The sequence below is a fragment of the Ascaphus truei genome, chromosome 3, assembly GCF_040206685.1.
Source record: "Ascaphus truei isolate aAscTru1 chromosome 3, aAscTru1.hap1, whole genome shotgun sequence".
In the NCBI taxonomy this organism is placed as follows: Eukaryota; Metazoa; Chordata; class Amphibia; order Anura; family Ascaphidae; genus Ascaphus; species Ascaphus truei.
Window position 1 is genome coordinate 402,461,405 of NC_134485.1, and position 24,420 is coordinate 402,485,824.

At 39.6% G+C, this 24,420-nt stretch overlaps 1 protein-coding gene across 6 annotated transcripts in view; it reads left to right on the forward strand.

The window, feature by feature from the left end:
- GRM5 (glutamate metabotropic receptor 5) overlaps positions 1 to 24,420 on the forward strand; it is a 494,822-nt gene that overhangs the window by 366,989 nt on the left and 103,413 nt on the right. For all 6 annotated transcript variants that reach the window (XM_075592557.1, XM_075592555.1, XM_075592556.1 and 3 more), the window contains exon 4: positions 22,441 to 22,676. In XM_075592557.1, coding sequence (XP_075448672.1) covers positions 22,441 to 22,676 — 236 coding nt within the window. The remainder of the gene's footprint in view (positions 1 to 22,440; positions 22,677 to 24,420) is intronic.

Sequence of the window (24,420 nt, forward strand, 5' to 3'; positions counted from 1 at the left end):
GAGAATCAGTAATAGAATATCTCTCATTCCTCCTATGCCTGCACAGCATGATATTCTTCCCCCCCACACCCCCTTCCCCTCAGCATGGGGGAAGGGAGTGACAGGTTTCTTCATATGTTGTCTCCTCTTTGACTCTTTCTCAATACTAACTGATCACTAACTGATAATTTAGGAGGCATGTCCCAATTTGAACATCTTAGGGGAGTGTCTCTAACTCTGACTCATTACAAGCCAGAGCCGCATACAGATTGGCCCACACGCAGCAGGGGGCGTTCCAAACAATATCCACCCCTTAGATTGACAACCTCAGAGTTGCAAGGCCCGACCTCGAATACTGCTACAACATTCAAGGCTGAAATACACATACAGGCCTAAAACTGGATTTAACCTTTCCACTGCCTGCTCTAACAGGACTGACAGAGGAAAGGCCCAGAAACAGAAGTAACTGCCGGGAAGCCATGTTACATAAGTATTGAGTAACCTGAGATCAGCTGCGGGACATAATACTTATAATAGGAGCAAGCTTGAGATCTGGAATATATATACAGTATATCCATCCTTTATTGGACATTTTCTAAGTAACTTTTGTGAGAACTTTTTTTAACACAATTTATACACTTCTAAGTTTTTTTGTTATTTATCTATCATTGGTTTGTGATTGTATTCATCTTTTGTTAGTTTTAGAAAGCATATAGATATTCATGATTGAAGCTTGAATATTATTTGTAGTAGTCTTACTATTGATCATAAATTATAACGTGTTATTTTTAAATAGTTTACTTGATCACCTAAAATCCCCCTTTGTTTGTATATTCTAGTTTTAGTATTGCACTATACTATCACTTAAACTCACCTAGCACACAGAGATATCCTATTACACAAAATTTGAATCTATGTATACTGTATGTTCTGATACATAGAATAGATTAGTCCAGGGGTGCGCAAACGTTTCTTGCTGCCCCCCCCCCCCCCGCCTGCTCTTCTTCGTTTTTCAAGGCCCCCCTTACCTCGATGTGGCGTGAAATGATGCAGCGGTGTCGCGTGATGTCACGTCACGTGACCCGTGGCGTCATTAGATGTGACGTTACCATGGCAACCGTGACGTCACATGACACTGCAGCATCATTTGATGCCGCGTTGCCATTGTCACGCGTCCTGAAGCCGACTGAACCTCGGTAAGTAGAGGTTGCAGAGGCCTTGCGCGGTCCCCCGGCATTTAATTCAAGGGCCTTGGGGAAGAGCGTGGGATCTCTGCTGCTGCCCACGCACCCCCAATTTTTTTCACGCCCCCCAGTTTGAGCACCCCTGGATTATTCTGTGCGGTAATTTAAAGGGAGAAAGCTCTTATGGGCTATTATTATGTAGCTAAGAGAGAGAGAGATGAAAGCTGCATGCAAATAAGGTTGTTTTAGAAGCAATATGATCACATACATAAATGCATAATTCTTATTAAATACCGTGAGAATTCCTGTTTTATTTGCTACAAACTGATTTACATATTGGGGTGAATTTGCATGGCTAATCATACCGTTTAATGTATAAGCCTCTGCAACGCTGTTATCATTCCATCATGTCTGTTCCAGTAGATCTAATATTCCTTAGTCTGTTAACAATGCTTATAACTATTTTGTAATACAGTAGTTCCTTAATGGCTTTCCATGCTGTATGCTGTACCCATTACATTGTTGTAAAATGAAGTTACCCCTTTATATAAAGTTACTGGACATGTATTTTGGTCTAGGTAATTGGAACTATACAGTTTCTTGAACTCTCTTGCTCTCTCTGAGCAAATTAAGCCAAGAGAGGTGGTTCCATGAAAACATCAAGGTTCACTTCCTGGTTCAAGTAATTGGAGGGGTCATCATTGTGTATATAAAGGATCAAGGAGTATGGGTCTGTCTTTTTACTTGACGATGAGTGTGTTTATCCCCCCAAAGGTTGTGTCTGGTTATTGTCTATGCATGGAGGAATTAATAAATTGGGGGGAGATCACTGAAGTGGTTGTTTACAGTCATTGTTCGTTTATCCTGCTTGCTGTAAATCTCGCCAAGGAAGCAAAGAATGGCTAAATCCATTGATCCACTTCCTACTTTGTTATTCCATTCTAATATTTATTAGATTTTTACATTCTTTTTCTTGGAATGTCAGATTTCCAAAATGTAGAGCATTGTCTCATGTTGTACAGAAAGACCAAACACGTTTTACAAACAGGAAAGTAGTAATTAGTAAAAGAGCGAGGTCTGAAATGAGATCAAATAAACTGTCATCTTTATACCAAGGATATGATGCAAGTGTGAATTATAGAGATACCAAAATTGAGATTACATATGAGATATTACTGTAATGTTACGCCTTTTAATAGGGGTTGCAGCTAGATATTTTAAATTAAAGAGATACCTGTAGCTGTAAAACGTTTGAGTCAAATAGAGATGTGAATACATTAGAAGCTTTGCAGATATCCATCTATCTTTTGAATAGTAATTTTTTCTTACTCAAAAAGAACCCACTTAGCGACATGTTTAATTCTTTTCAGTTTGTACTGCTTTGATTTTTCTTATGTGGTATAAAATAATAATTTACATATTTCTAAAATATTTTACCAGAAATTATACATTGAGAGTTACCTCACTTTTCAAGTATGTCCTGATGTATTGTGTATATATATATATATATATATATATATATATATATATATATATATATATATAGTTTTGTGCTCCTGTGTAGATCCTTTCAATTCCAACTGGCTTTATGACTCTAATTCAGACACACTGATGCAGCAGCCCATGCTGGGGCAACCCAAGAGCAGGTTTCTGGCAAGTCAAAGGGAAGAGACACAAAATACTACAACCAATTGTGGATTTCCCAATAGGCCCGGGCCTAGGGCGGCAACATTTTGGGTCAGCAAAAATTTCCACCCCCATACACAGAGGAGCGCTCTCTGGCTTATTGGGACTGATAGGAATTTCCTTACCTGCTGCCACCTCCACATTCCTGCTGCCGCCACCTTCTTTCCTGCATCGTCAAATGATGCTGCAACGTCACACGGCATTCCGTTGCCATGGCAACAAGCCACCGTGTGACATTGTGGTGTTCGAAGAAGACGGAGGAGACGGCACCACGTAAGTGCCTAGGGGCGTTGGATATGGAAATCCGCCGCTGACTACTACTCAACTAATATGGCTGTTAAAATGAACTGTAAGCAGCTCACATGTACCCTATGTTCTACTTCAGGAGAGGAACGCTAACAGAAACCAATCAGGAATGGACCAGGGAGGAGCCATAGTAGGACAGGGTTGGAGCAAGCACAGACAATACTGGAAATTGCCATAACAAGTGCCATTTGGAATATTAGATTTGAAGGTACAGATTTGGGAAACAAGAGCACAAGAACAAGGAATGGAACTTAAGGAAACAGTACACCGATGAAATGTCTGACTTTTATACAAGTTGTGTATTGAGAAAAGGCTGGTGTCCAAGAAATGAAACGTCTTGAAGTGGGATTATTAACAGGGTAATCATTACAAAGCAGCATATAGTTAATATAATTTTCCCTTCTCTGTATTTTTTTTTTTTAAAACCACTAAAAACATGTACTTAAATTAAAGAGATATTGTTCTGTCTCCTCTGCCAGTTATTTTTCTGGTTTCTTGCTGTCGCCCTGGCAACCCTCCTTTTCCTCATCTCTCATTTGGGCTGTTCCTCCTCCCCTTGTCTCTTGGTTCAGTCCTACCCTCTTTTTCCTCTGAGTCATTTCATGTCTTTTCAGAGCCTATGTAATTAACCTGCCCTATCTCTATTACATGTTCTCGTCCCTTGGTGTTATATCTCCCCAGAACTGTTTCCCCTTTTTATTTCTGTTTTGTTCCCCCAATAAACAGTTCAGAAAAAAGAAGCCTTCCATTGTATGGAATAGGGATTGAGTTGAGCTGTGTGCCCCTAGTCACTAGCCACAGTGTGCATGAGTCTGAACAGATATTACATTCCCTTTCCAACGCTTTTTCTATTTTTAAAATCAACCTCTTTTCCGGAGATCTAAGCGTTTGAAATATTAAGTAATATTAAACTTGTGATCTCCCCACAACCCATTGCAGTCTAAGTTACCATGGTAACCTCTGATGCGAAATATCAAAACGTCATGATTTTTATTACTATTAAAAACAAAATCAGAGCAGTTCATGCTCAGCGGCCAGATACTAATATTACATGTGTTGAACTCGTATGGGCGGGTGATTGTGGGATTTTTACGTTGATAATGCCAATCACTGCTTGGAGAAACACGATTTCCTTTTGTGTTATGGTCACTTTTCAATATTCTCTTAATTATGATATAGCATGCAAGACATATTTGGTTGTAATGTTTACATTTTCAGGGATCAAGAAAAATGCTGCCATTTCCTCCATAGTAGATAATATTTTGTATTCATTGCATATACTGTAACATAAATCTAAACAGAAGTCTAACAAAATGCACGCATGGTGCTGTGAAGTATTATGGTTCTTTAGAGTTATACGCACTCCTGGGCCTCATTTTTTTTTTTTTTAAATTACACCTTTAAATTGCCTGTATGCTTTAGCTGTAACGCATTGTTTGCATGGTATTGCTATTAAAAATAAGATATTTATTTTCACAAACAAGATTTACATGCAAGTTCCTGTTCTTATGGCGGTGATTGGTGTCTGATGCCATGAGACACAGATTCCTATATAATCTTTCCCACAGAGTAAGCGAAAAAAACTAATTCCACTGTGAACAATATAAAATACAGTACCTGTACAAGAAATACGCAAGAGCAGTGTGGATGCACATAAATAAAATATATCTTCCTGTCCTTCAATTTGGCACAAGTACACTGGGCAGATACTTCTTGATTGCAGCAGTTAGTTGGCATGGCAACCATATGAACAATTCCCAATCTGTGAGTCACGGCAGCATAAAAAAACAATTTTTAGGTGTATTGGATACTGGCATTTCAAAATAAAGTGGAGAAGACTAAAAAAGCACAGCTTGAAAAAGGAGTGAGGAGAAAATAAAATAAGAATAGTGTAGCCCCCTTTCCCCGTGTCTAAGGGAACTATGTGTGCTGATTACCTGTTTAGTGTACAGGAGGCCTAATCCTCCTCCACTTGGAGCCTTGAGTGATTGCGTTCTCTCTGGATACAGCGCCTCCACCTGGGAGGGATCCTAGTGCAGCAGGATAGCCCCTCACAGGACCCAATACAAATCAGCAATAAGTATACACACACTGGTATATCAACTTATCTTTACTGACACATATAAAGAATCATATAACCACAGTAATAATACAAGGCCCCACAATGCAATACCCACACCACAGTAACACCACCCTGATGGAACCCTCAAAGTACTGAGGTGCCCTGGGCACCTAACCACCCGGTGTCCACAGAGCCAAACCCACCCCAAAGTGTGTGGAGTAGCGCTACCCACTGTGTATGGCAGTTGGTGCACGTGTATACCATCCTGGTCTCCCTCCAGACCCGGGTAGATGGACAATTATGGGTCCACAGGCCGCAACGTGATCCCACGACACGGTCTACCGGATCCTCTCCTGTCCATAAGTGTCTGCCTCTTGAGGGAGCTGCAGCTGGAGTGTGACCCTTAATGTCTCTTAAGGCTGCCTGTGGTCTGATCCCAGACCACAGGCGGCGTGCACCACGTGGCATCCTGTCATGGATGCAGCACTCTATCACTATATATCACTAAGGGAAGTGTCCCTATCTGGGGGCCTTCCCTACAGCAACCAAAACCTGATAGGGACTCAGGGCCTAGCTGGAACCTAAGGGGCAAACCTAGGCCTAGTCCAGGGAAGAACACAGTGAAAGGAAGCGCTGAACACTTACAGTGAACTAGTTACAGAGTAAAACTACTAAAACCACATAAAACACTAATACCATATAAAATATTTAAAATGTTTAAATGCTGATACAGTGTAAAAATGTATATAAGAACCTAAAAACCAGTAAGATGAAAAAAAAAACCAGTTGTGCATCCAAGGTAGAAGTCCTGCAGCCACAGTCCAAATCAGGGGATTTTCTGGTCCCCTCACAAAGTGTAATAGAAAAATGATCTGGACATTATGCGCAAAGGGCTGTAACAGAGGAAAAATACTGTATGTGGAGGAGAATAGTTGTCTCTTAAATATATTAAATAATTCAGTATATGAGAAAATTACTTAACTTGAAGAGAACCTTACAAGTGTGTTTCAAGTGTGCTTTTGGTTTCGGTCATCAATTATGGTAATTACTGTGTATAGGTTGGTGGGTATATAAGAGATTCCACCAAGCCTCATGAACTTACCCCTGATGAAGCAAATTGACTTCGTAAAACTCAAAGGATGTCCTTCCAAAGCCACCGTAGCCCTGTACTGACGTCACGACAGCAGGAAATACTCTCCCGGTTACTCAAAGCTGTACAATATTGAAAACACCGACAGAGCACCATCTAGAGGCAGACCGTTCTGGCGAGCAGCAGCACACAAGAAAGAAGAAGGGAACCAACATTGAGGGGAGAGGACAGCCCCCGGAGGAGGATCCCATCAACCCAGAGTGAGCAGGACAGACTGCAGACCTAGTGCCTTGATATAAGACTCCAATAGTGCAAAGCTGGAAAGCTAAATATTTGACTGCGCACACTAAACTTCTGTTTGTGAGTTTGCAATCAACTTTCTTTTAACCTATATATTAAAAACGTTATTATGCCATGTTGTTTTATGTATTCCTTCACTAAGGCACAGTACCACAGGTATTGAGGACTGCAGAACGAATCCACACGTCAGAAGAAATTCTCCTCAAGTTAAGTCATTTTCTCATATACTGTACTGAATTGTTTAATATATTAAGAGGCAACTATTCTCCTCCACATACAGTATTTTTCCTTTGTTACAGCCCTTTGCACCCAATGTCCAGATCATTTTCCTACTGCTCCCTGGACACTACCTCTCTAGTTGCCTCCTTCTTCCGACTGCCAGCGCATGCTCCTTTAGCAGCAAAGACCCTCACCTATTCCCTGGCCGTGCCCCTAAGGCTCCTGGGACATGTAGTCCCTTGCTGAGCCGTGGGCAAGATGGCCGCCGCAACTCTATGTACTGCGCACGTGCATGGCTTCTACTGCGCATGCGCAAACCTTTAAAAATGGCGGCAGCAACTCGGCACCATCTGCGCATGTGCGAGGCACTCAACGTGCATGCGCGAGGACCCAACATTGTGGCGCCCTGCACCACCGATCCGCCCGGCGTTCCGATCGCAGTGCCACCATCCTCCAAGCGCCGCGGAGGCGAACGAGAACAAGGCTACAATAGAAACAAAATTGAGGGGTAGAAAATTTAGTGAAATACATCAAATCAAAATGAGACAGACAATGTTTAAACTAGAAAAAAATCTCTTTTTCCAAACTTATTACAAATTCCAATAAGCCATGTAGTATAACATGTACCTTAGTATATAGGGATCATACCTACCTACTGTTGAGAAATGTAGTCTGGCAAAGCTAACTGATCAATCTGCTTCCTGCCCCCAAAAAACGTTCTCTTGGTTGTTTTCAGCTTTATGATGTTTAATATAATATTGTAGATATTCCTGGTTTCCTTCATTAGTTAAATACAGTATTTAATCTAGGAAGGTAGATTGTGACATAAATCTCATTTCTAGTATGTACTGGAATACAGAGAAACGGAATAGAAAGGCAGAGAATGACGCATAACTGTCATTTGAGCAACAGACAGATAAGAAGTCCTTGTCTTGGTGCCATATACTGGTCGAAAAAACCATACGCTTTGAGATACTGTAGTATTTACAGTATATATTACAATAAGTGTCGGTCCAATTTAATTAAACTTACTCGATGGGGAGATTCAGTAAATGCAAACAGCTTTTCCGGGGCCTAGCTTATAGTCTTGACCTGGCCCCTGGATTGTGGCACAGGGGGTGGGTCAGTGGGTCTTACAGTATGTACCTGTGAGTCTGTCAGAAGACAGACCCAGCTGGGTCACTGATCCCAGGAGTTGGTCCCATGTTCCAGTCAGCTGGGCCCAACGTGCAGGATCTGCTGGTTGGGCTCTCCATTGCTGGTCCAGGGATATTGGTGCCCAATCGGCAGTGCTGATGTTGGGCATTCAATTCAATGACAGTTGAAGCCAGACTATGGTGCGATAACCTACATTGGTGCTTAGTGAATCGAGCAGCAAGTGTTTAACAATTGATAGTAATTGATACCAATTGTTAAGCAAGTCAAAATTTTTACTGAATTCTTTCCTGACTCAAGATTAATAGGATTTTTAGCGCTATTGTTTGTGTGCAATATTGTTAAATGCCATATAGATCAGTATACAAATACATAATTATTATAAATGACTTCTTCACATGCTATTCATTAAACTTGCATATCCATTAATGGAGCGATTACGTTTAGTTCTTGCCTTTGCTCCTACACTCCATGTGATCTTGGGCAAATAACTTTATTTGCCTGTGCCTATTCAATATCATTCCCAAACCATCAACAATCTCAAAGATATTAGAACCCTATATTTGCAATTTTTAAATGCTTCTAAAAATTGCAAACCAGGAAACCAATCATAACAGGTATCAACTCTCAATTCTTTGTAATATTTGACCTGGATCACAAGCACACAGTACTATTATAACATTCGCCCAATACCCCCTCATGTACAACTATTTTAGTTCCAGGTATTAAATCTACCTATGAAACATGGGCACTGCAAAGGCCAGGATGGCACCACTGTATGTCAACATTTATATTTGGCTTACAAAAGTGATTTGTAACTTACCTTATTATTACATTGAAGACATGTTTTTAATATGCACAAAGAAATAAGAAACCCTACAATAGGTCTACAACTCATGCAACTAATTCCACCCATCAATAAAACTTAAAATGATTTGTTCTTACAAAGTTGTTAACTTCATAGATAAGACACACACACACTCACACACACACACACACACACATGATATATATTGTGATATAATCATTGTGTTTGGATACTACAAAGCTTGCAGTGCATAGATTCCAATGTGCAGGAGGTTAAACTCCACTGTAGAAGCTAGCTGCAGCCAATTAGCAGAACTCTTGAAGGAACAAGAGTTTTAAATATCAGGAAGTGGCCTGCACCCATTTTCCCAGTGAAGGGGTTGAAAAGAAAGTTCTCCCCTGCTAGGTGAAGCTGGCTAGCCCAGTTCCCTTGGCTTGCAAGACGTTGGTCGCATAAACATGTTGGGACTGCCTGGGTTGTAAATCCCAGGAAGAAGGAAGGACAGAAGACTGTGCTGAAGCAGGGTCGTCCTGTCAAGGATATTGGAACTACAGAAGGAATTCCATGGAGCCCCAACAGAAATAGATAAGAGCTACACATTATATTGCTGTGCCTAAAGACTGAAGAAAAAAAGACGGTGTAAAACAGCGCTAAAAATTGACAATACTATAGATAAATGTTGAAATTACAAAATAGGCAGCCTGGCAAATGCTGACTGTACTGTCAGGAGTTGGATCACAGAAAAAAGAAAAAATTGCTGGCGCCAAACAGACCATTAAATGATTGCAATAGAAACCAAACCGTCTTTTAAAATGGCCCAGAAATGTCCTTGGATAAACAGGCAGTGCAGGGATCAACGGGCGGCTCACACCAAATGATAGTGTAATATGTGAAAAGAAGAAAAACAGATTATGGTGCAGTACGCCAAATTGGTTGATATAAAACCACGACAAACATACACACAACAGACAAAACACACAGTGACAACAAACACTAGCAAGGCTATTGTCCTAATAAAAAGCTATTTAATCACAACAAAATAATAAGTTCCGGAGGGTACAGCACTGGAGTCCAGAGGGGTAAAATTAAAACCCTACTTACAGGACATAAAACGTTAAAGGGCAGTGTGGCTGAAGATCGCACCGGTGCTCCTCAAAGCTGATGACCGTGGCTCCTTTCAAGAGTTCCCTCTTGGTAGGGGTGGATGGTGAGTAGGACGAAAACCAGAACTTCTGGGTGGATGTGACGTCACACGCTGCGGTATAACGCGATCAACGCTCCTCTCTCCTCTCCTTTCTCCTTGTAGCCTGCATGATTGCCAACCGATACCGAATAACTGCTGACCAGTAACCACCAGTAACCTCCACAACGACAGCTCTAAAAACGGAATGATCTCCCAGTGCGATCTTCAGCCACACTGCCCTTCTTTTTTCTGTGCCTAAAGACTGTATATGTTGTTTACCTATACTAGTACATGTTTTGGGCAGATAACCAGCTTAGCTGACGGTTCCATTAGAGAGGGCTGGAGCTCCATGTTTAGTCAGTCTCCTAAGAAAGAGTAGATGTTTATTTTATGTTTGTTATGCCTTAAAGGGACGGTGGATCTGTTATTTAACCCCTGTAAATAAACCCTGTGTAAAGAAGTACAGAGTTTCCTGCATTAATATGGAACGCAAGATACTGCAGCGTCATGCAGACATCACAATATATTTATATTGTACTATACATAATATATACACAATATATATATATGGCTACCTTAAAGGTTCCTTCACTGAAACTTGCCATTGCATTATTATTATTATTATTATTATTATATTATCTCAAGAATAGCATTTATCCACAATTTGTCTTTGCTTTTAAAACCTTCAAAGAAAGAATGCAATGCACATGTTAAGGAAAATGTTTTCTTTCTAAATAGCCAGTTGATGGCACTTAGGAAACTATTCATGTATTAAATCCACTTGAAAGAAGAATTTGTAAAATTGACAGAAGTATTTAGGTTAAAGCCATTGCTTTTGGTATGAAGGGAAAGCAACATATGTATAAAATGTGAAACTGATTGTCGATGGAACTATACCTTTTATATGCAACTTTCTATAAAAGACATATTTGCTCACAACATTTGTATACCACAAAAATAAATGCTCTGTGTGTAAAATGTATTAAAGCTATACTGAGCTTTTTCAGAACTATTTATCAAGATAAATGCTTGGATAAATCTGAATTACATTTCATAATGCTTCAAATCCAGAAATACACATTTCCTCCAAAATACCCAGCAGACAGTTGATTTTACTTGTAATTTTATTTATTTTTCTCATGTGGGGAGTATGCAAAAAAATGTATTATTTAAAAGCAGACTTCATGTTACAGACAGAATTGATCTTGCTTCAGTTCAGTATTGCAAAAAATATAAATTATAGTCAAATGTTTAATATCAATACTTCCAGAGGGCCATGCATTTGCAACTCAGTTTTACCTATCTCTTCCCATATTATGGCCTTAGAAGTGAGAGCTCCGTTATTAGGGGCTCCATTATTAATGCGTGAAAAACAAAACACTTTCCAGCTTTGTGGGTAGAAAGTGAATTCCAAGAACAGCCTTTCATTAAGTAACACTGTGCCATCAATGCAACTGACATGTACATATTATTCACAGTGTTACTAGCTGCTGGAAAGTCAAACCGGGACATTTCATTGGCTTTGCAAACACCCACTCCACAATTCTATGAACAACATGCATACGGTATATTTGCCAAGACAGGAAACATGTGCTCATTGTTTTCTCATTGGAAGTAGTAACATGTGGAAAGTATAACTCATACCAGCTTTAAATCAACAAATAGAAGAATAAACTTACAGATACCAAATCATGTGTACATTACAGTAACTCACTTGTTTCCAGCGATGTTTCTTTATGGGGGATATTTCCTGATATTATTCCTATCCTGCGCGTAACATTGTATCACAGTGAAATGTTATCTGCAATTGCAATGTCATTTCTCATCATTTGCGATATCCTGAGAAGAGATACAAGATACAGGGTCATATTGAATAGGTGGTGCTAAGCCGGATGTCACCTTCCGGTACTGTTATATACCTTACAGCCCATTCACTTAAAGGCTGAATGATGACTTCTGGTGTTGGACAGTGTATTCTGGCACGACAACACTTGGTAAACATGGACCATAATTTTCTAGCATTATGTAGAGTATAGAGAATTGAATCTCCTGAGTGGTGTTAACAAAATCTATTTTGGATTATGTGTCAAAGGCGGGGAAGAGACATATCAATTCAATAAAAAACAATGGATAGATCAGACTCTTTGCACAAAAGTCCGTGTGTTCCTGTGCTGTTGCACGCTGAGGCTCCGAATCACAATTATGAGCCTGTGAGAAAGAAACCAAACCCTGCTACCTCATAATGAAGCAGCGCAGCAGGTAGGTAAAAATAAACTCACAGCTCTAGATTCAAGCTAGTATAACAGCAGATCTCACAATAAGTGAATGTCCACAAACCCCTAAATGGGTGGTCCTCTCGGTGACCGGCAACAAGGTTTTACTCATGGATCCATATTACTTGATGAGTGCAGGTCTGTAAATCCTGGTGTGCATCCCGCTGGTATAACGTAGTAGTTGAAGCAAAAAAAGAGAGCAAAGGAGTACTGCAAAAATAGAGAACTGGAGTCTGGATCATATAAAAATAAAAACAAATTTATTATGACATGGTGCCAAAGGAAGAAAAATACAGGAGCACCTCTGACGCATTTCCCAAAGATTTATCAAAGATTGGTTTTTATTTTTATACTGTATGATCCAGTCTCCAGTTCTCTATTTTTGCAGTGCTCCTTTGCTCTCTTTTTTGCTTCAACTATTTTAGCATTATGAAATATTTCTATAAGACAATAAGTAGCATCACATGCATTTTTAAAACGTTTCCCATACTTCTCTTGTACTGCTACAGGTATGGTGTAGCTGAAGAATGTGAGACATCATTGGATGATGTTTCACTATGGGTTTTTGTTTGCCTTCCTCTGGATCAAAATACTGTAATTACAAATATAGAATAAGTATCTGTCGTCTAAATTTAACATAGGCTGAACTTGATGAACAAATGTCTATTTTTCAACCTTATCTACTACAGTATGTAATGTAAATGTATAAATTGGTGGTTCTTAAACTACGATCCCCGGACCACAAATTGCTTGATTTTTAGATAGAGGTCTAGTATATACAGTAGTTTAATATAAATGTATTTACTAACAAAGCTAAGTGTATAGATGGTGATTCTCTAAATGATTATGGAATGTGATCTTATTTATAGCTGTAGCCAGCTTCAGTGTTCTCGGTGAGGGGGGAACCAACCTTTTTGTATCCCACAGCTTCCACCGGCAGTGAAACATTTTCTGTTGGAGATCCTATTCGGCAGAATGAACCCACCTAAAGTGGCCATGACTTTTGCACCTTGTATGGGTTTATATTGAGAGACTCTGTGAAGGGCAAAGCATCCACCTGAAATATTATTATTTATTTTCCCTTATACAGAGGTAGCCAACGGTTTTGCACCTGTTATCGTGATATTTTGCAACTGACAGCTTCATTGCATTGCAAATGGCATGATAGCAGATACTCATTATTGTGTGATAACAGGTGACATAAAGTTGGCTACATCTGTATCCACAAACATTGATACTTGGCATGGAATACATATGGGAGATTATCATGGATGAAATGGTAGAGTACAGTACTTTCAAAGCAAGTTAGTATTAAATCTAAATCTACACACACTACAATTATACTATGAAGTATTCTAATATTGGTCCACTAAAGAGTATCACAACCATAACGTACCAAATATTTCTCCAGGACCGATATACTGTATTTACATGAACATTAAGAGGTCAGTTCAAATACAGTAATACCCTTAGATAACTACTACAGTAGCTGACATTATTTAACATTAACCAACTACTATGATGTGTTTTTAATTAAAATTTCACTTTAATTTGTTGTATGGCTAATAATTATGATATGCCTTTATACAAATATATTATACAATGTTTTTAGAGTATGTTGCATACCAGATGTAACAAACTTAACAAAATTGCAAGAACAAAATAGTACAGCCAACAGAGCTCAGTAGTGCATCAACATGTCTTCCACTGACCTCTGAAAACCCTACTTTATTCACCCTTGTATGGGTTTATATTGTGGAACTCTGATGAAGGGCAAAGCATCCACCTGAAATATTATTATTTCTTTTCCCTTATACAGAGGTTGCCAACGGTATTGCACCCATTATCGTGATATTTTGCAACTGGCAGCTTCATTGCATTGCAAATGGCATGATAGCAGATACTCATTATTGTGTGAAAACAGGTGACATAAAGTTGGCTACATCTGTATCTACTAACAATGTTTTAGTGTTTATTGGTTATTTTCTACATAAAGACTGTCTGTTTGGATTTAATCTGGATATTACTGTCATTCAAATATGTTTCTAATATGATTTACTTCAATTTCCATTATAGTATTTATTAAAGCATCACAAAAAACTCAATCCTCATTTGAGTATTGTCATGTCTGAATGCATACGGAAAAAGTAGCATGATCTGAAGTTTCTGAAAATAACTGCAACACTATTAGTCAGACGCTTGCCAAATGATTGATTACATGGGGATAGAACAGCAGTTTCCAGAATAATTATGTAGGCTGTGAACAGATTTTCCAAAGCAGAAAAGACTGGGCTGCAGCCTAATGAGTGTACTCATTAACCTTAATAACATAGTATGTGTGGTATGGGATAGAATAATGGCTAGAAAATGTGCAGTGTTGTTTTGACAGAAAGCATGGTTGCTACTGTATGACACCGTTTCACATAAACAAAATTGAAGACAATATATATTCATATATGGTTAATACTTCATCAAAACCAGAGTCAGGTGGAAAAGACACAGCCCTGCAAAACCTGCAAAATGTATTGTATTGTAGTCCTACAGTTTTCCAGAGCTGTCTTTTTCAACTCTTCTTTGGACGACGCATTTGTCATGTTTTATACTTTGTGATGCGTGCACGTGGCACTATTTTGTTTTTTATTCATGGAGTGCCTATTCTTTTCTTTGTGTGTGTATGTGTGTTTACCTGTATATAGGTGCTTTTTGTTGTTATATAAATTGATGATACTAATGAAATAATGACTCCTATTAGCTTATCTTACCTGTGGTGTCCCGCAAGGCTCTGTTCTGGGGCCCCTACTCTTCTCAGTGTTCATTAATGATCTTCCCACAGCTTGTAAGGAAGCCTCAATACACATGTATGCAGATGACACAATCCTATATGCACACAGCCATAGCCGCTCTGACCTTCAACACATACTTCAGTCTGACTTTTTCAGACTCGAAAACTGGATTTCCCAAAACAAACTGTTTTTAAACACTGACAAGACTGTAACAATGGCATTTGGGACCAAGACTTTTTAAATCTTCCAGCGACTGAGCTCCTGATTAGAACCAACGCTAACACCACCCTAACCCCTGTCACTAGTTTTAAATACCTGGGCTTATGGTTTGACTCCCACTTAACATTCGGAATGCACATTGATACCCTGACAACCAAGACCTATGCCAAACTTGGGGTACTTTACAGGAACAAATCCTCCCTAAGTCTTCTGGTCAGAAAGCGTATCGCACAGCAGATGCTAATGCCAATTATTGACTATGGAGACATAGTATATGGCACGGCACATCAAACCCACCTAAGCAAACTTGACACCCTCTACAATTCAATTTGTCGTTTTGTTCTCCAATGCAACTATAACACACATCACTGCAAAATGCTCAAAGAACTAGATTGGTCATCACTAGAGTCTAGGTGCAAAGTTCACCTTTCCTGTCTTGCCTTTAAATTCTTTAGGGCAAGCTACCCAGCTATCTGAACAAGCTCCTCACTCCTACCACATGCAGCACTTATCACCTGAGATCAGACTCCAAAAGACTGTTCATGGTCCCAAGGCTCAACAAAGTATCCGGCCGTTCCTCCTTCTCTTACCGTGCACCCCAAAACTGGAACAACCTACCAGAGACTCTCACATCCACCACCAGTTTAAGTTATTTCAAATCTAAGGCTGTCTCACATTTTAATCTGGTCTGTAACTGTTTCATTCGCCTATAATATATATATTTTTAACTGTGCATGCAATGTCTTGTATAAAATGTATACCCTGTTCATTTATGTAACTGCATTTGTAACCATGTAATATTTGTCTTAACTCTCAATATATTACTTCCTGGTAAAATATTTTATAAATAGATAAATCTCCCAGGTATCTCAGGCATGATCCTTTTTGAGGTCTCTCCATATGTTGTTTGAAGGGAGGTTTTTGTGGATATACTGCTGCGGCCAAGTTTATTTGAGCATTTGCCCGTTCTCGGCCGCAGCAGTAACCTGGCGCGCGCCGGAGGGTGCCGGGCGCGCGCCGGAGCCGCGGAGGAGCGCCCTCCGATCGGGGCTTTCTCCCTCCCGCTGCCGGGTCCGCCGGGTCCCCCGGAACCCCCTGCCGCTGTCCCCCACATCGCGGGACACCAAGGCTCCCTCGGGGAGCCCTGGACGCGCGTGCAGGGGGCGCAGGCACCCGATGACGCATTACCGCGCGTCGATGACGCGCGGCACGCCGAGGGAGTGCGGCTAGCATGCCGGGGCATCCCCCGGCTTGCGGAGCTAGCCGCACTCAAATAAAATGTGCCGCCTCTGTACATTTGAAAAAGGAAACTTATCTAATAGTGGCGCTCTATATAAAAATACTAGCTATACATATAATCGTGGTGATAATAATAATCAAAAGGTGATACTTATGCAAACACATAAAACAGGTGCTGCTATGACCCGGTGAGGATTGCTCTGTCAGTCCTCGTGTTGAGAAGTAGGGATGAATCTCCGGGAAGCGCAGGGATATGTGAAAACAAAAATGTATATAGATAGTGCAATATTGCTGTGACAAATTAAATAAATTGGCTGATCTAATGCAGATGTACTCACAAGTGTGAGAAAGTTAAAGGCACGTAAAGGTATCTTTCCCAGAGTATGGATGTCACACTGTATTCAGGAAATCAATCTCAGCCCCATATAGAATCCAAGAGACCTTAGAAAAGAAGACTGGACATAGCGCAGACTGTATACCAAGAATTTATAAAAGGTAAGTGAAAGGTATTACACTCACATGATTTCAAAAGTTTAAAAGCATTTCGATCACACGCAGTGGATCTCAGCAGCCGGATAGATGGTGTATCTGGTTCCCCTCCTTCCGTGGCGTGCGTGTCACTGGTTTGCGTTCCAACTGCACAGGAAGTGATGTCATCGGCTTCTAGGGGTTCCGGCCAGTAGTACAGACGTCACTCTGTACATTGCACATTTGCACATTAAACTATAGTCTCTTTCCCCTTTTCTCCCCCTCCCCCTTTTCCACCCCTCTCTTCCTCCCTCTCTTTCCCTCCCTCTCTTTCCCTCTCCCCCCTCCAATCAGTATTGACAAAGAAGGGGTCCCAGCTTCTGAATGGTAAACCCTGTGTGTTAATCCTACTGGGCCACATCAGTCTGGAAGAGACGTGCAGTTAGAGTAGACAGAATCAGTCCCTCTCTCTGCGTGCCTCTAACAGCCGACCATGTTGCTTTTATTTTAATTAAATAGCAGGGGGTCTCCGGAGCTGAACCGCATTAATTTCAGCCCCAGGGACCCCCTGCTTCCCGAATTACCATCACCCCATACCGGGTGACTGTATCTCCTGCATGTTTAATTCTCCAGCGTCAAATGACCGTCACATTTAAACACACATGTATGTATGTATATATATATATATATATATATATATATATATATATATATATATATATATGTGTATATATATATATATATATATATATATATATATATATATATATATAATCAAAAAATAAATAGATGATACCGTTCTGTGGCTAACAAAATGCTTTTATTTGTGCGAGCTTTCGAGATACACTGATCTCTTCTTCCGGCGATGTTACAATGAATGAAGCAAGCAAAAGCTATACTATAAACAGTGTCTATTGGAATGTTATCTGTGCTGGTTCTTCCCCCGGTGTGGATGTGTTTTATGGCTGGAGGTGTCAAAAGGTTCCTGAAAGCAAGTGATGAAAGACTGTGTATGTGTATCAGTGTGAATAAAAATGAATGGAGAGCCCACAGTATATAATGTGCTTTACAAAAGGTGTGTGTGAAGTGGAAGTTATATAAATGGTTGGGTGGGTGTGGAAATGTGAGAGTTAGTAGCACAACTAAAAGTGTGTGTGGATACTATGTGGTCCCTATTGGTGTATAGTGATGGAAAAACAAGGAGTATAAGTATGTGTGAGAGACAGCTGTGTGTGCATACATATAGCACAGTATGTACAGACATGGCCTATAGCGCTCATGGGAAGAGAGTTCACTTGTGTCAGTAATGACTCATAAAATTTCGATCTCTGTTTAGGCCATTGCTAAGTGTCCCGAACAGTTGCATAAATTTGTATTCATGCAACCGTCTCTTTTTCGGTGTTTTAAGATTACCTTTGAGTATGGCAACCCTCAGATCGTTCATCTTATGGCCAGAGTCAGAGAAATGTTCGCCAACAGGACTGTCTCTTGTTCCGAATGAATACAAATTTATGCAACTGATCGGGACACATAGCAGTGGCCTAAACAGAGATCGAAATTTAGGTAGGGGGAAGGTATAGGATGGCACAAAGGCAGGGAGGACCATTACAACAAATTATGATAGTGTGTGAGAAACCCCATGTCTGCATTAAGTCCACTTGTTTTGGTGTCAAAGAATCTTATCATTCTGAGCTAAAATGTTTTCCGTTCTTGGGTGCGTTTAAACATTCCATTGAGGATTTTGATTTTTAAATCATTTATGGAATGATCTGGTTGTGAGAAATGATGTCCCAAAGGTGAGCAGTATCTTCCTTTTTCTTGCTGTAGTATATAGTGTCTGTGCATATTAATTCCTCCTTGAAGCTTTTGACTGGTTTCCCCAATGTAGCATCCTTGGTCACATTTGTTGCATTGAATCATATAAACCACGTTCCTGGATGTGCAGCTGTATGATCCTTTAACATTGAGTGTTCCATTGTTGTGACTGGCTGTGGGACCATGGCATATATGTTTGCAGAGTTTGCAACGTGAGTTGTTGCACGGTTTTGTGCCATTATCAGTGTCTTTAAGTTCGTTGTGATGTTTTCTGTTGACTAATTTCTGTTTGAGGTTTGGTGGTTGCCGGAACACAAGAATGGGAGGTTTGGGAAAGATTTATTTTAATGTCACATCCTCTTCCAGCATGGGTTGCAGATCTTTGATTATTTTTCGTATTCCCTCTAGGGTAGGGTTGTATGTGGCCACTAGTGTTATGCGTGTGGAAGGTTCTTATATTTTTTTTTTAAGGTTCTGGATGGAGTTAACACCCCCTTTAAAAATTAACTAAATAACATCAGGATTAATGGCTGAAAACAAAATAACCGTACGTTATTTAAAATATAGCGTTTTTTAAGATAACAGATTATTTTCTTTAGTGGATAGGTGTTATTATGATTAACCTTAAATCAATTTAGGTTAACTATAGGTTAGGCTAACAGATCTTAGTGCATCTGGCCCATGGAACATTAAGATAACCATCTTGGTTTTAAATGGCAGTTTAAATTGTGTGATAGTTTTAGAATGGTCAGTCACCAATTCCCTATATGCCGGAGATACTTGTTTAATGATACAAAAACAGCAGACAGGCAGCAGCGGAGGTGTCAAAATGCATCATTTGAGACCAGCTCTGAATGAATGTTATTGGGTGAGATGTTTGGGGAAGACAATATTACACCCATTAGTTCAAGGTGGGTGTGAGGGAATATATAGCACTTGGGACTCTCCCTGTCTCACTTTCTCTGTCTCTCTCATGAATTAATGTCTGCTGATTTAAAGCTAACGCAAGGTAGTGCTAAATTAAGCTAATGTTAACCCTGTGCTAATGAGTTAAATTATGGCTGTTGTTATTTCATATAATTAGCTTAAGGGATACCGAGTAAACGCAGAGAAAATAAAATGTGTTACATGTTTAGGTAACCTGATGTCATTTGCCGTGATTAAACAGCGCTTAGTGCATCAGGCCCTAAGAGGCTCTTTTCCACTTCCATATTAAAACATACCAAACACCTCAAAGAAACTAGATTTATACTAGCTTCCTTCTGAAAGCAAAATAAATCACCCCAAGGGATGTTTGGTTTAGTATGCTGCTTTAAATGAAAGAAAACTGAAACTCTGCACTCAGACATAGCTCAGGGAATTTTAGGCTTAGCACAAGTCTCTAGCGTGATTAAAATAAAACATAGACAACGTGCAGTAGAATCCTCAATCCATAATGTTCCATAAACGTTGAGATAACTAATATATTTTGAGGTAATTTTTTCATGTGACCATCAGTAATTTATCTTCCAAACATTTGGTCGTTAGTCCCCTAATCTTATGTAGTGCATACTGTACTTTACAGCTCTGGCGATTTATATACATTGTTAATTCTTTTAATTATTCCATACATTTCAATTTGACATTACCTTGAACTGTTGCACTATGTGTTTTCCCTAGCAATGCAATGTTTTTCTACTCATTACAATGTTCCCCCAAGTAATTGAGCAAATAAAAATATCACCTGGGAGCATATTCACATGTCTCAGACAGGTCTGCAACCCTGCTTTTCACCATTATCTCATAGCATACAGTGCTTTCACAGCAGCAAGGGATTCTGGGAAATGACATGCAAAGGAGCACACAGAAGTACAACACTTCTCTTATACATTTGCCGATTCCTGAATTTGTGAGATATTAAAAAGTGATACTGTATGTTTTTAAAAGTGATATATTAGTAACCACTAGAAGTGTAATATGTATTATATCTTTTATTTCTGTCAGCCATTAAGTTTTCACACAAGGTCATACACCAGAGACAAGTTATCAAATCTCACAGCTGCAAAATGGACCAAAACTGGGGCACAACATTTATGAAAGCATCTCAATTCTCAATTCCAATGTAGATTTTTTTTGCACTATGTTCACCCCAGTTTTGCATACAGGCGACTTTAATAAATAACCCTCACAGTTTTTCTGTGTGTTACACATACAAACAAATTCCTCTTGGTGTCCTCAAAAGCTTTTGCATATATTTTCTAATATTATTTAACCATCTAAATTAAAATAACACTACACTGATTTGTATTTATAATATGATATAGAACTGTTATTTTAGTACTACAAGCTCTCTTGCAGACTAAACATTCCAGGCGTTGGGGCCTATTTTTGTAGCTCCGAGGTGTGTCAATCCACATTTAAGCACCCATTTCAATCCGATTGACATGCTTACTATTCTGTAAACACTTAGGGCCTCATGCAGAGAGCAGCGCAAAAAGTGAAAGCGGCATTAATTGGCGGATTCTGCCTTCAGAAAGGCAGAAACCGGCAAGTTTAAAAAAAAGCGCCATTTTTTTTTTTTCCCCTTCAAATTCGCCGCGCGCCTGGAGAGTTTAAATTCTCTCCAGTTTTTTTCTCTGCCGTATGCAGAGAGCCGCGATCGCCATCTAGTGGCTGTTCGCGGCAAAAAAATGGCGCGATTTTCAACATTTTCCCTCTCCACCAAGCAGCTGGCGCTCCGCAGCCGGTGGAGAGGGAAAAAAAAAAAAACGCGATTTTTTCCCCAGTAGTTTCAACAGCGCTAATAGCGCTGGTTGAAACTCTCCATATGCAGAAAGGCAGTTTTCTGCCCTTTCTGCATATGGACATAAAAACTCTCCAAAAAAGGTAAAATTTTTCCCCCTCTCCAATTCTGCATAGCGCTGCTCTCTGCATGAGGCCCTTATACCTTGCCTAATCCGTGCAGATAAGGATTTTTTGGAAGTGGTTTCCCTCCGGCCCTGCCAATCTGATAGGTTGGTCAAAAAAGCCTTCAACTCACATTTTTTTAATGACAATTGCAAATCTTGTAACTCCATTATGCATTCCACTTCTAAACACTCACTTTTTTTTTCATGCCACCTCAAGGTTGGGGAGATTAGTATTGTGAGTTACACCCAGAGCCTTAAATATGGGTTTGGTTGAGAGAGGAAAACTCACAAGTCAGAGTGGGGATGGAGTTTGCACCACCTCAGGTCATTCCGCTTCTTAAGCAAGTACAATCCGGTCGTTTTGGCTGTTAAACCGTGCAGTTTGTCACTTTTTATAGACGTGGTTTAGAAAATGCGATTTGCAATAGAGAATCATTTTTTTCTCTCACATTTACTGTAGTAACGCTACTTTTGGACCTGCCTAATTGTGCAGTTGTCAATGAACACTCCAGAGCTACTACAATAGGCCCCTTTGAAGCCTAGAGAGTTCACCTACCACTTTGCCTTGATTTTTTTCTTGTATTTAATGTAATTAATCTATATCTGCTTTTTTTTTTACGCTTTAGAAAATCATGGTCCGAAACAAACAAAAATATGTTACATTTAATATACCTGTTATGAAAGAAATGTTCAACCGATAAGAACAGAAATCCCCCCCTTTATTTTGTGGTAAGAGTCTAAACACGATCCTTTATCATTTGATCATTTTATTTATCTCTACAGTGATGGCTGGGCCGACAGGTACGATGTGACAGAAGGTTATCAACGTGAAGCTGCTGGAGGAATAACAATCAAGCTGCAGTCTCCTGATGTGAAATGGTTTGATGATTATTACCTGCAGCTACGGCCAGAAACCAATCTCCGAAACCCATGGTTTCAAGAATTCTGGCAGCACAGGTTCCAGTGCAAACTGAAGGGCTATTCACAGGAAAACCAGAAATACAACAAGACATGCAGCGGTAAGCAAATACAGTGCTGCATTTAAAATCACTATTATGCAATGTGTGTGTTATATTCAGTCATTGCTGGAGAAAACAAAAAGGCAGATCAAACAGATTGGGGACGATTTTAAGGCCCTGTTTATTGTTGCCTGTGAACGGTGCATGTATAGTGAATTAAGCATTGAATACATATAATACAGTGTTAAGTAGGAATCATACTTCTATTGGATCACAACACTTATATTGTTCCTTAAAGCACAACTAATCCATCTGTTAGCAAATCAGGACTTTAAACCTATTCAATAATTAATTAACTATGTTGCAAACAAAAAGGAGTTGTTGCACATCAGTCTTATCATATAAGGAAATACAATAGCTACATTGAAAATGAATGCTTTTGTATACTGTACATTCCCTGCTAATGGCTAGTGACCACCCTTTGATTATAGCATAATATGGGCTTTGCTTTTTATAACGAATACAATGTATTTTAAGACTATATATAGAGTAGCCTAGAGTGATCATTGTTTTAACGTTTTCTCTATATTAGATTTTACATTTTTTGACTGGTTCAAATTTGGAGCAAAATGTAGGCAAATTGCATCCTTTCTTCTTGCCACCAGTGCCTGTCCTGTCCATTGACCACTGTTGCTAGGGATTACATTATCCCCTGGAAATAGAAGAAGAGGTAAGGATCAGCACCGTAGGACACAGGGAGCAGTGTAGGAGACTGCCATGAAGGTTGTCAATCCCAATGCACCCACCAATTGCCCAATATCTAGAGAGGGCAGAAGTTGCTTGGCATGGTCCATCCTCCTTCCCCTGACCCCTGATCAGGTCAAACCCCCTCCCTCATACCAAAGGAGGGATCCATGTTTGAGAGGGAATAGGAGGGAACATTCCTTTTGGATTACTTGTACTTCTTTATTTTTTAAATGTAAATAACTGAGATCACTTTTAGCGATCTGAATTAGTTCTGCTCTTCTGCCCGTCAAGGAATTAAAACTCCAATGGCTGCACAGGGGGTTAGAACAGCTATGACATTCTGGAAATGGCACAAGGGTCCCTGGAGTGCCAACTCCTGTAACTTTCCCAGGATATCACAAGGGTATTGAAAGGGTTAAGGTCTTTGCTTCAATTTTTGCTCCATGTGTGTAAGTGTGTGAATCAGGGAGTGTCAATAAAAAAACATTAGGGAGGAATTACATGATTCAAATGTTATATTTGAGATGTATAGTGTCAAATCCTGTGTCTCAGTCTGTTGCTTTATTTTTTTTGCAACCAAAGAACAAAGAGAACCTGTTTATAATACTTAACCACACATAGATGTTATATTATGCACTTATAATGCCTCTGATGACATCTCTCAGACGCGGCAACAGTTAGGATGGCAACCACATGCAGACCAATATGGAAGCATCACAGCTCTGCAAATTGTCCCAATGTTTTTCATGGCTTTGTATTGCAACTTCATCAGGGTTTAACATACCCTGCCATGTCCATGAAGACTTACTTTATTTCCAAACTTTAAAAGCGATGATGTTTAAAATAAATAAAAGGAATAATTATGTTTAAAAGTATCCAAACTGCCTTCATTCCATATTAATATATTATTGCTTGGAATAACTTCTGATATTTCTAATGTGCATTCAATAGACAGAAGAAAAGAAAAACAGATAAAGGGCAATAAAGTAATAGGAAACCAGTGTGTCGATGGGAGAGAATTAAAAGAAGTATTAGAATTAAAATAGAACTTACAGCT